The sequence below is a fragment of the Haematobia irritans genome, chromosome 2 (genome assembly GCF_050003625.1).
Source record: "Haematobia irritans isolate KBUSLIRL chromosome 2, ASM5000362v1, whole genome shotgun sequence".
Lineage (NCBI taxonomy): Eukaryota > Metazoa > Arthropoda > Insecta > Diptera > Muscidae > Haematobia > Haematobia irritans.
In genome coordinates, this window is record NC_134398.1 from 73,927,946 (window position 1) to 73,940,587 (window position 12,642).

At 34.3% G+C, this 12,642-nt stretch overlaps 1 protein-coding gene across 2 annotated transcripts; it reads right to left on the minus strand.

The window, feature by feature from the left end:
* Positions 1-1,287: 1,287 nt before the first annotated feature.
* Positions 1,288-2,242, minus strand: ND-B17 (NADH dehydrogenase (ubiquinone) B17 subunit). Of its 2 annotated transcripts, none has more exons than XM_075295302.1 (4): positions 2,131-2,242; positions 1,807-2,058; positions 1,596-1,697; positions 1,288-1,532 (listed from the first exon to the last, which is right to left on the minus strand). In XM_075295302.1, the coding sequence occupies exons 2-4, from the start codon at positions 2,044-2,046 to the stop codon at positions 1,392-1,394; spliced, it is 483 nt and encodes a 160-aa protein (XP_075151417.1). In that variant the 5' UTR covers positions 2,047-2,058; positions 2,131-2,242; the 3' UTR covers positions 1,288-1,391. The 2 variants fall into 2 exon arrangements, with proteins under 2 accessions (XP_075151417.1, XP_075151418.1); XM_075295303.1 differs by having other exon boundaries at positions 1,807-2,061; positions 2,131-2,237.
* Positions 2,243-12,642: the final 10,400 nt, after the last annotated feature.

A 12,642-nucleotide genomic window follows, 5' to 3' on the forward strand; every position in this document is an offset into this window, starting at 1 on the left:
AATAATTGGGACATATCCGGACACAAGGCGGTCTGGTATTTGCTTGATTATAGAATCTTTGCATTAGATTCATGCATTCGGCGGATAGTAGTTCCCGCCATAGACCGAATGACAAAGGCAATGGCAATTAGTGAAATGTTGAGTTACTTGTTCAATGCTGCTTGGACGTACATTTATTTTTGAGGTGTATAGGCCCAATCTCCGATATCTTCAGGGGCTTGATTAAATGCGGTGGTCAAGTTTTCATTAATCGTTACACTTTGTTTGGAATGATTTGGAGGCATGCCGTGCTATATTATCACCAAAATTTTCAAATCAATTAAAATATCGTTATGCTACGATTACTAAATTCAAAGCAAAATTATTAGTTATAAATGAAACGGTACAGTTCAGTAGAAATAAATATCACAACAATCGACAAGCACAAGAAGACATCACCTCTCTGATTTAAATGAAGATTTGCCCTATGGAATAATCTAGCATATAAACTTATTTCGTATTCACAATTTGCAAGAAATATCTGAACTTATTGCAAGTCTAAGAACTTTCAAAAAATATATTGATATCATTTTCAACAGAAGTAGAAAACTGACTGAAAACAACCGAATTGATGTGTATATTCTCGATGAAAATGGGAAAGATATCGTGCAATTTTTTATTTTATTCACCTTAAAAACACGTATTGTTTCTAAATATTAGGGATATATAATATTATTGAGGATATGAAAATTTTGAGACGATGGTCCGAGAGAAAACTCCTAACTTCGTCAACCTATTAACTATACTATACAAAATGTACTAAATAGTATTCATTACACGAAATCCGTTTCTGTATACAACTTCCGTAACTAAAACATTATGAAAATGCTTTGTTTACATGCGCTCGATTTTGAAACTAGCGCTTGAAAACATTTTTCTTAATTGGGACTCACCTAAATTGTAGGAAATCAGTTTGTGAACGAGAACAATAAAATTTTCATAGTTTTCATATTTTCTAATCATATATGAATGGCCAATTCAGGAACAACAACGTATGTTTACAATGTGAGAAAATAAAAACAACTGTGGCCGCATAAAGTTTGTGGCATTGTCACAATGTGTAAGAAGAAAAACAGAAAAGAAATGCTGTAATAATTACCTAGAAATGAAGTAAACGAAGAATTAAAAAAGGTTAAATGTAAAAATCTGCTAAGATCAGCAAAAAATCCCATAGTCATCTGAATTAACAAAATGCTACGCTAGATTGACTTCGTCGCTTACCGATACAAATATAGACTGTTTTACAAATTTAGTGTTTCAATCATCGCACTTTGTATCCAATATTCTCTATGGACTTACAAATAAAATTGTTTTATTTTTCGTGAAATTTACAATAACAAAATATAAAATAATTATATTGGTGACTGTTTGAAGCCACGAGCAGCATAATCTCCTGGCTTTGATCTATCGGAAACCTTGGGGAAGCCCTCATCACCGGGATTACAAGCTTTGCGCGATGTAATTACGCGCCATCCACCTTTACGTGTCCAGTCCTGTCAAACATATTAAGATTTATGACTTAATACAAAATTACTGAAATATTTTGTTAGTCTTACATTGCGGTTGTATTTGAAATAGTAGTGGGAAGCTAGTACGAATGTCCCGAACAAGGCAACTTTACCAGTCCAAAATCGTAAGGTCCAGGCACGTTGAAAACCCTTAATGATTTTAAATTGTAGACATTTCACACCAATAATTAAATTGTCGCTCGTTACATAATTGCGTCTGCCATTTGCCTCTTTTTTTCTCTAATGTCAATTTACTTACCAATACTGGGGTTAAAGCCTTATGTACTGCATCCAGAGGTGCTCTATATGCACGTTTAATGGGATTCATCAACTCTTTTTCCAAAGCTGGAACCTGACGTGGACCATGATGCAATTCTAAATCTTTCAACCATTGTTTACGCCAGGCCCTTTCGGCATCGGTCATGCCCACTAATCGCTCCCGCTCTCTGACCATTCGGCCGGCAATGGCCATGGGCTTAACACCGGCTGTTTCTGCCATATTTAACTATTTCTGCTAGGAAATGTGAATTTTAATCAAAATTTCAATATTATTCGATTAAAAAGGAGAGAAATGAACCAATACCACAAAAGTCCGACTAGAGAACAGCTGTTTTATCAACCATAAAAGCAGGGATGGAATATGAAATTCCCGAATACTCCCGGCTAGTGTTGCCATTATTAATATTTTGTACGTAATTTCCAGGTTATGCGCTTTTCAGACTATCAGTTATTCCGGACGGAATGTCGGTGTTTGTAAAGAATCTTAAGCGGACCTTAGACGGTCGGATGAACACTACGACAGAGGTTCGCCTATTTGTTGTGTGTTCGTTCAAGTTTTACCCTCACATTGCACGTACAATTATAGGGCTGTTTTCTTTTTGCACTGGATAGAACTTTTGTATGGCAATCGTTGCACTGGTGTTCTATCCAGTGCAACTATCAGTGCAAGTCGCACCAGAGTCACCATTATATGCGAATTTTGTAGTTGTCAAAATATGAATTGGCAACTAACTAAAATATTGTGGAGGAACACATCTCAAGTGAATGTCACATACTGAAAAGAAGAAGAAACAAAAGCAAATGTAAATAAACAAAACAGAAGTATTTGTTTAAATTTCGTTTCACTGCAACAAAAACAGGAATATGTATCGAATTATGTAGAAATATCTAGTGGCCCAACTTTAAATGTAGCGTCTCTAACAACTTCCAATAAAGGAACTCTCACGGAAGTGACGATTTCATTTGGACATTTCGTCAAAGGCCTTCTCTGTATTTCGTGAGACTCACAATAATTATGGAGTTCGAAAAAATTTAACCGCGCCTTAAATTTTTACAAAAACACCTTAAATGGCATGAGAATCAGTGAAATGTGTTTTATTTTCCTACAAATCAAAGTTTAAATTGCATGGCTCGGGTGGTGGAAGTTTAGTACGAAGGTCCAAAGAAAAGTCTTAATCCAAGAAATAACAGTTCCTTCAATAATGGTGGGGGTAATATTATGGTCTGGGGGTCGTTTTTTGGACATGTTATGGCTCCGATTTATAGAGTATAGAGGGCACTATGCTTTTGGAAATCTTCAAAAACAGTTTGTCCCATGTAATATTACCATAACAATCATGGGAAATACCGTCTACATGGATTATTCAGTGCGATCATGATCTCCAGCACTCGTATAGTGTGCTAAAACAACTTATTTCTAATGAAAAAGTGTGTGTACTTGTACTCTATGTTTCGAATTCAGGCCAATGTCGTTCCTATGTTTAATAAAAAAATAATGTATTATACCCTTCATTGTGGAACAAATTCATTGATACCATCTCAAGTTTGTTGCGAGCTATATAAAGGTTGATATTCCCATATGCATGAATTTGAATCTGCACCGATTTAGACAAAATTGTATACACTTCAACAAAATCTATGTACTTAATATTTGAATCTAACTTTATGGGACGAAACATAATTTTAGTCAAAAAAAAAAATAATAATAATAATAATAAGAAAATCTGAAGTCTGGCGGGGCAGACTATAATATACACAACTTTGTATTTAGATCCACATTTTGATAAAATCTCAATCCTTCAATTTTGTTGAGTGCTTTGTATAAAGGTTTATGTTGCTATTTGCCTCACTCGATTTGGACAATGTATATTGTAATACTTCTATAAAGAGTGCGACGCAGGGTATACATTTTTAGGCAATTTCGCAAAATTGAATTTATAATCGGTCGAAAGATTTATATTAGAGGTTTTTTAAGAATCAGTGACCATCAGCACGAAATAACATTATATGAAAATTTACTATAGAAATACATTTTCAATAAATATGCTAAATTTTGAGAAAATTTTCTATAGAAATAAAATTTTGACAAATTTTTCTATAGAAAAACAAGTAAGGAAAGTCTATAGTCGGACAGGGCCGACTATATTATACCCTGCACCACTTTGTGATCTACATTTTCGATACCATCTGAATTCCTTCAAATTTTTTGAGTGGTATATATAAAGATTTATGTTCTCATATACATGCATTTAAATCTGAACCGACAATATATTTAAGACCAAAATTCTATTGACTTAAAATTTATGTCGGCTAATGCCCTGGGGTGGAACACAATGTTAGTAAAAAACAAGTAAGTAAAGTCTAAAGTCGGGCTGGGCCGACTATATTATACCCTTCACCACTATGTATACCAACATTTGTGTTACCACCTTAACTACTTCAAATTTGCTGGGAGCTATGCAAAGGTTTGCATTTCCAGATACAAATACTTATAATGAAGAGAATATTTGTACAAAAACACTAGAATTAAAATCGGCTATCACCATGGGATGAAACACAATGTTAGTAAAAAATATGGGAAATATGAAGCGAGAGAAATTTTAATGCAAGTGTACAAAAGGACATTTATGATTTATCAGGCGATACATATGTATACCAAATATAGGAAAATTTTAGTAATATTTGCAATTTTTGCTACTCACCAGTGGCGATTTTTAAAGGATATTGGTAGATCTCGCCAAGATATGTGGTCAAGTGTGGGTTGTAACATATTATTTGGTCAAGTCGAGCAACTTGGAGCCTTATTTAAAAATCAACTGTTCTGTGGAAATTCTGGCACTACAGGATATGACTAAGATATGAGGAAATCATCACAGAGTTTTGTCTAAAGTGTGGGAATTTTGGTCATATTTGTAATAACTGGAAACACGAATATATGGGGGTTTTTATCTAAATCTGAACCAAATCAGATCAAACTTAACACACTTAAATATCTAAAATATTAAAGATTTTAACCAAATTTAACACACATAACGACACCTAAATCTGAATCGATTTCAATCAAATTTACCAAGCATTGCTAGAATGTTAATTCTACTCTCTGTGCAAAACTTCACTAAAATCGGTAGTAAACTTTGGCCTCTGTTGTCATATGAGTCTAAAACGGACAAAAGATATATATGGGTGCTATATCTAAATTTGAACCGATTTCAATCAAATTTTGCACTCGTGACTATATGGCCAAGCGTTATGTTTGAGCAAAATTTCAACCAAATCAGGGTAAAACTCAGGCTGAATCCATATAAGTGCATATCGTACGAAAGATATATATGGAAGCTATATCTAAATCTGAACCGATTTCAATAAAATTTGGCACATTTGACTATACTACCAATTGTACTCCTAGTGCAAAATTTCTACCAAATTTGGGTTAAAATCTGGCTTCTAGGGCCGTATAAGTGGACGAAAGATATATATGGGAGCTATATCTAAATCTGAACCGATTTCTTCCAAAATCAATAGGGTTCTATTCTGACCCAAAACACATACTTGTGCCAAATTTGAAGTCGATTGGGCTTAAATTGCGACCTAGACTTTGATTACAAAAATGTGTTCACGGACAGACGGACATGGCTATATCGACTCAGGAGCCCACCCTAAGCATTTTTGCCAAAGACACCATGTGTCTATCTCGTCTCCTTCTGGGTGTTGCAAACATATGCACTAACTTATAATACCCTGTTCAACAGTGTGGCGCATAAAATTTTATAAATTATTGTTCATTAGGCCGTGAAGTACAAAAATATAACAGCAGACATCTACTTCTGTTTTTAGCAGACTTTTTCTATGAGTATACTGGAAGTCGAGTCTGAATTTGGAAAATAAAGTTGTTAACTCGTTTTAAAGGATTTTAATAGCATATGGAGAACAAAAGCTGAAAAAATGAAAACTTAAAATTCGCTTCCTAGAAAGAAGTACACAAAACCGAAATTTAAAAAAAAAATGTGTCTTAAAAATATCCTTACTAGTATTCTCCGCTTCTTTGGCTCAGATTTTTTAAAAAATAGGAAAAAAAGGTAAGGGAAAAAGTAAATTTTTAAAGTAAAGACAAAATCTTTGTAACAGGACATGCCTTTTTTTGGGTGTATACTGCATAATTTTCATAAATAAGGAAATTCGGTTCATCTCCCAAACCTATACCAATGATACCCTTGCTTATGTTTACTAATTCGCATGGGGTGGTTTAGGGTATGATATAGTCGGCCCCGCCCAATACCGATATGGACCAATTTTTGTATGGTTGTTAGAAACCACATACTAACACCACGTACCAAATTTCAACCGGATCGGATGAATTTTGCCCCTCCAAGAGTCTCCGAAGGTCAAATCTGGGGATCGGTTTATATGGGGGCTATACGTAAAGTAATGCGATATGGCCCTTTTCCAATAAGATACGACCTATATCAATAACAACTTCTTGTGCCAAGTTTCAAGTCGATAGCTTGTTTCGAACGGAAGTTGGCGTGATTTCAACAGACGGACCGACCATCATCGGGTCGTATTTTTTCCAAAATGAGGCCGGTCAGGCAGTTACTGTGAATGGTGTTCGCTATCGTAAGATGATAACGAACTTTGTATGGCCCGAATTTGCCACACAGCTAACGAAACAATGGCTCTTTTGCGCAACAAATTTAATGTCCGTGTTATCTCACGTAATGGCAATGTCAATTGACCGCCAAGATCATGTGATTTGACACCGTTGGACTTTTTTCTTTGTGGTTATTTGAAAGACAAGGTGTACGTCGATAAGCCAGCAACAATTCAATAGCTAAAGGACGAGATAATTCGGCACATTATCGGCATAGAACCTCAATTATGCCCCAGAGTCATCGAAAATTTGGACCTTCGGATGGAGGTGTGCCACCGAGGTCGCGGCGTCTATTTGGCCTATAGTTTGTTCCATACATAATTGGGTAATACGAATATATCATAATAAAATAAAATTACAATAATGTCCTAAATAGTTTGTGTTTTATTCAAAATCAACATCGGCCCTTGAAAATTTAACCACCCTATTCTTTATGGGGTCTTAGAGCAATTTTTCGATCTGTTACAAACGGAATGACAAACTTAAAAAACCACCATTTTATGGTGGAGGGTATAAAAATAGCATTTGGAATAGTATATAATAATAAAATTGCCTTCTTCATCATTATTTAGAAAATATTCACCAAGACAGTATGATTTTGGTTTGGATTTTGCGGTAAAATTTAAAATGTTCATGAATTTTTTAGATATTTACGCTTCATTTGTGTATAACTTTTCTATTCTTTAGTTAACCCTCCAATGCCCAATCCCGCCTTTATGCGGGCTTCAATAAATAAGGAAGCTTTTAGTAAAACTCACCTTAACACAATAAAAATGGGTAAAATAAAAAGAAAACAGTTGGAACTGTTCAAGAGGCTTTGCAGCATATACTGAATTTTAGCTATAAAATTTTCTTGTTTAGTTTTCTTGCTTTTGTGTCGTTAACATTAAATATTTATTCAGATGGCCAAAAAATTGGGGCATTAGAGGGTTAATTATACAAACATAATCCAAAAATGAATAAAGTTAAGTTAATTTGCTGAAGAAATAATAATTCCGATAACTAAAATAAACCTAATTTTTTAATGGTTACATTTTCTTAATACATTTTAAAATAATAAAAACTTTTGTCTTACACTTTTCGATATTTTTTATTTTCACGGCGAAAGCTTAGGGAAACCTTGAAAATAAAAAATGTAAAAACAAGTGTAATGAAACTTAGTTTTTATTGATGGAACCATGAACGCCTAAATGTTTTTTAACATATTTAAAAATTTTGAAAGAAAATCTTCACTCCAGCGCCTCTAAAATGGGATTTCGTGATAAAGACTCCTTGTTCCAACGAGGAACACACGGCCTGGGATGTGAAAATATGGCTCCTTCACAACACTAAATATCTCAAAACGCAACCACAAAGCCCAGGTAGCAACCCCATTGAAAACTAGGATCTCATTTGGAACCGTGGATCGGACAAAACCAAATTTCATCTTGGACAGCCCTTAAAAAAAGTGTTACAAGAAGAATGGGGCAAAATCTCTCAAGAAACGTGTCGATGCCAAGACGACTGGAAGCCATTTGCGCTAACAAAGGGTACTATTCCAAATACTAAGTGGACCAAAATAATGTCTCATACAATGTGATTACTGATACGACGAATACTTTTGTGAGCTTTTTTTTGTAGTTTTTTGATTTAATGATTAAAAATTTTTTGCTGTTATGTATATCCATGGAAACATTTTAATAAAACTTTTTCATATAAATGTTAAGCGGTTTGCGATTTCAAGATATAAAAAAGAATATTTTTGTGAGTCACTGTATATGTTTTGTTTTTGTTTTTTGTATGACTTGTATATACAAATAAACTTGCGATATTTGTTTGTGGCTGGTGGTGGTGATGTTTTTCTCTGCCTACAATTATTGGTATTTCGTTCCAAAGAAAAACTTATAAACCAAGGTGGCTATTAAACCCAAGACAAAAGGCATCAGCCATGACTTCATTACGATTACTCGTTCTTTTGCTCAGTATTCCATGTGGGTTCGGATTTTTCTGGAACATTTGTACGCTCTTCAGCAACTAGTTAACCGATTTTGTATTGTTGCATCATTTCACGGGCATATGAACTGTGACCAACTTCTTCGAAATTTTCTGTAGCATCTTTACCAGCTTGTTCGATCAAGACTTCTTCACCACCAGGATGCTCATTGAGAAAAGGGGTCACGTCATACACGTTGTTGTGGATTATGAACCAATTCTTTTCTTTTGTGATATTTTTGGCAACTTCGGCGTGGGTAAATTATTTTACATTTTGCGATGACATGGTATTAAGTTGAATTATATTTCCTGTGGTATTAAGTTGAATTATATTTCCTGTATATTCTCTCCCTCTTGTGATGGCTGGCCGAAGTCTGTAATTCTACGTTAACTAGGCTTTTGTGATTTTGATGCAATTGGCATATCCATTTCTATACCACACATGCTTGTGGTATTAGCCACTTGTAAATCCACCACTTGAACAAATTCCCATATTTCCACGCGTTTGGTTGATAAACATGACGCACTGAATCTGTTTCCACGCACGTAGCTGTTGCCAGCAGTCATTTGTTTTTGAAAGGCAAGCAGCAAATCCTTTAAAATTAATAATCACTCTTTCGTTTTTGGTACACTTATTTCTATAAATTGATTATTAAATGTATACCCCCTATTTTTATTTGTAAACAATAACTTTGATTTTGACATTTGACGACCAAGTGTTGCCAATCAAAATCGAAATTTGAACTGAATTTTTTTTGCGTTTTATTTTAGCACTGGTTATCAGTGCAAAAAGAAAACAGCCCTTATGATAACAACATGAAGAAAAAAGAAGCATACACAAACAATGAAGATGGACGAAAAGTTAGGTGTAAAGCCATTTTTTAGTAAAAATGAAAAAAAAAAAACAATAAAAATTCCAAGCTGAAGTAGCGATCTTTCATTAATTTCATTACAGAAATGCTTGTTTTAAATATGAAAATAAATTTGTTTTTGCTAATGTCTGGCGAACATCCCCTTATGCGCTTTACAGACTATCAGTTATTCCGGACGGAATGTCGGTGTTTGTAAAGAATCTTACAGTGTGTCGGATCGATACGACTTGTCGGTGATGACTAAATAATCGGTAAATGTGTTATCGATCCCATAAACATGCAGCAGTATCGGCCCTGCCAGCATTTCAAAGTTCCATTTCATCCTCATCGCTACAACAGACTCGTAAATGTCACCACAACCATCGCGAACTGTGATGGGGGAAGTATATCAAAAAGTACAAAAGGTACATTTTATTTAAATAAAAACGAGAATATAATTCTGAAAACATACACCCAGAAAACAAATTCGTTGCCTCAACCGAATTACTTGCCAACCGAAAGCAGGTGGTTCCATCAACTATAAATGATATCTGTCAGCACAACTAACATTTGGCAATTGTAACTACATGGTAGTATGTTGGATCAACTTTGCATTGGTTGTCGCAATTTCATATTAATTGTTTTGTTTGTTGGTGCAACCGCCCTCGATTTTCTTTACTATTATCCTAACCAAATTCCAAAATCAAATGAAAGGGCAGATTATGATGAGATTTTATTAATTTATTACAAGATTTACAATCATAATAAACTACGAATATAAATACAAAAGGTGCTAACAACAAAGGCGTTTGATCTACACATATGTGAGATCAATTTACATTACAATTTACAATTTTTTTATAGGTAATGTTTGTATACCAATGACAGATGGTTATTAGGTTGCAATTATGTGGTCAAACTACAGAACCTATTCAATATATACTTGCCAGAAATTTCTTCCTAAAGCCTCTAGATATAAATACAGATCGACTTAGGCTCTTCCTGTATTCTTAATACAATAAAAAAAAGCTCGCTTGCCGTAAAAAGTATTTGTGTTTGTTGGTGTATGAAGCCTGCAATTTTTATGGAAACTTTTGTAATATTCCTTTTTTATAAATCGGTGCGATACTTACCTGAAGGCAACTTATTTTCTTCTTTATTCAATGTATGCGGACTATTATCAAGTAAATGTTGTTCCCCGTTTTGCAAATTTTGTAGCGTCATACCATTTACCATGTCGATGTTGATATAAATATTTATTTGTTGCAACAACTACCTTACGCCCGTCCTATAATTGAACTAAGATTCTATTAGTATACTCAACTTTTTGTTGTACCAACCATTTGTTGATTCCCATGATGTAGGTCTCACTATGCTGGTGGTTAGCTGAACAATTTTATGCAGCATAAAACCAAATTTATCGGCATTGGTTATTGTAACCAATTGAATGGTTATGGGAATTTCGTTTTGATCCTGTGAACGTTTTTATAGTCGTGTTGAATGTATAATGGGGAAAATAATCAAAACATTGTTCTTGTAACAAAAAATAAGTTACTGACATCATTTCCTCATTGTAATTATCGAATTACAACCAACCATTTCTCTGGGTGCATGTTTTGTCATGAAATTTGTTCCAGTTAAATTTCTTATCGATAAGAACTATTTATACAAATTTCGTATTATTTTTCATTATGGTTCAGAAAATAGAGGTTGAGAAAACAGAACAGGGGGGTAAGTGTCTCATATATTTAAAAATAATGTGAAGTTTTTGTAACTTCTACACCCAGAAAACAAATTCGTTGCCTCAACCGAATTATTTGCCAACCGAAAGCAGGTGGTTCCATCAACTATCTATGATATCTGTCAGCACAACTAACATTTGGCAATTGTAACTACATGGTAGTATGTTAGATCAACTTGGCATTGGTTGTCGCAATTTCATATTAATTGTTTTGTTTGTTGGTGCAACCGCCCTCGATTGTCTTTACTATTATCCTAACCAAATACCAATATCAAATGAAAGGGCAGATTATATTGAGATTTTATTAATTTATTACAAGATTTACAATCATAATAAACTACGAAAATAAATACAAAAGGTGCTAACAACAAAGGCTTTTGATCTACATATATGTGAGATCAATTTACATTACAATTTTTTATAGGTAATGTTTGTATACCAATGACAGATGTTTATTAGGTTGCAATTATGTGGTCAAACTACAGAACCTAATTCAATATATAAATGTCAGAAATTTCTTCCTTAAGCCTCTAGATATAAATACAGATCGACTTAGATTCTTCCTGTATTCTTAATACAATAAAAAAAGCTCGCTTGCCGTAAAAACGATTTGTGTTTGTTGGTATATGAAGCCTGCAATTTTTATGGAAACTTTTGTAATATTCCTTTTTTATAAATCGGTGCGATACTTACCTGAAGCCAACTTCTTTTCTATGGGATAAACTTTATTCAATGTATTGCGGACTATTATCAAGTAAATGCTGTTCCCCGTTTTGCAAATTTTGTAGCGTCATACCATTTACCATGTCGATGTTGATATAAATATTTATTTGTTGCAACAACTACCTTACGCCCGTCCTATAATTGAACTAAGATTCTATTAGTATACTCAACTTTTGGTTGTACCAACCATTTGTTGATTCCCATGATGTAGGTCTCACTATGCTGGTGGTTAGCTCAACAATTTTATGAAACATAAAACCAAATTTATCGGCATTGGTTATTGTAACCAATTGAATGGTTATGGGAATTTCGTTTTGATCATGTGAACTTTTTTATGGTCGTGTTGAATGTATAATGGGGAAAATAATCAAAACATTGTTCTTGTAACAAAAAATAAGTTACTGATATCATTTCCTCATTGTAATTATCGAATTGCAACCAACCATTTCTCTGGCATTAGCGTAGCTAGACAACTTTCCTAGGGGAGGCTATAGCCCCCCCCCCAGAATAACCTTTTGTTCGACATATTTCAAAAGGTTTTTTTTTCATTTCGGGTTCGATTAGGAGCCCAAATAGAAAGAGATTTCTAAGAGTTTGTCCGAGACTGGTTCCTGAGAAACTGTTTATGGGTTGCTCCTGCTAAATTGTCCCAGGACGTGTCCTTTGGGACGAGTCCAAGACGCGTCCTAAAATGTAAGTTTACTCCGTCAATGACAAACCCATGTTAAAGTGGACGGTACCTTCCATACGTTTTGATCAGAACTGGGACTGGTCCATACACACCAGGGACTAGTCCTGTACCACTTCTGTGGTTGATCCATTTCCCTTAGGGTAATTCCACACTTTTCCCAGCAAAAATTGGGAGTTGTTCTAAAGGCACAA

Excerpts from the sequence above, each read along its gene's own strand:
- ND-B17 (XM_075295302.1), bottom strand. The coding sequence starts at position 2,046 with ATGGCAGAAACAGCCGGTGTTAAGCCCATGGCCATTGCCGGCCGAATG. Across the intron at positions 1,698-1,806 it reads AGGCTTTAACCCCAGTATTG|GGTTTTCAACGTGCCTGGAC; the intron begins GTAAGTAAATTG and ends AAAATCATTAAG. Across the intron at positions 1,533-1,595 it reads ATTTCAAATACAACCGCAAT|GACTGGACACGTAAAGGTGG; the intron begins GTAAGACTAACA and ends TATGTTTGACAG.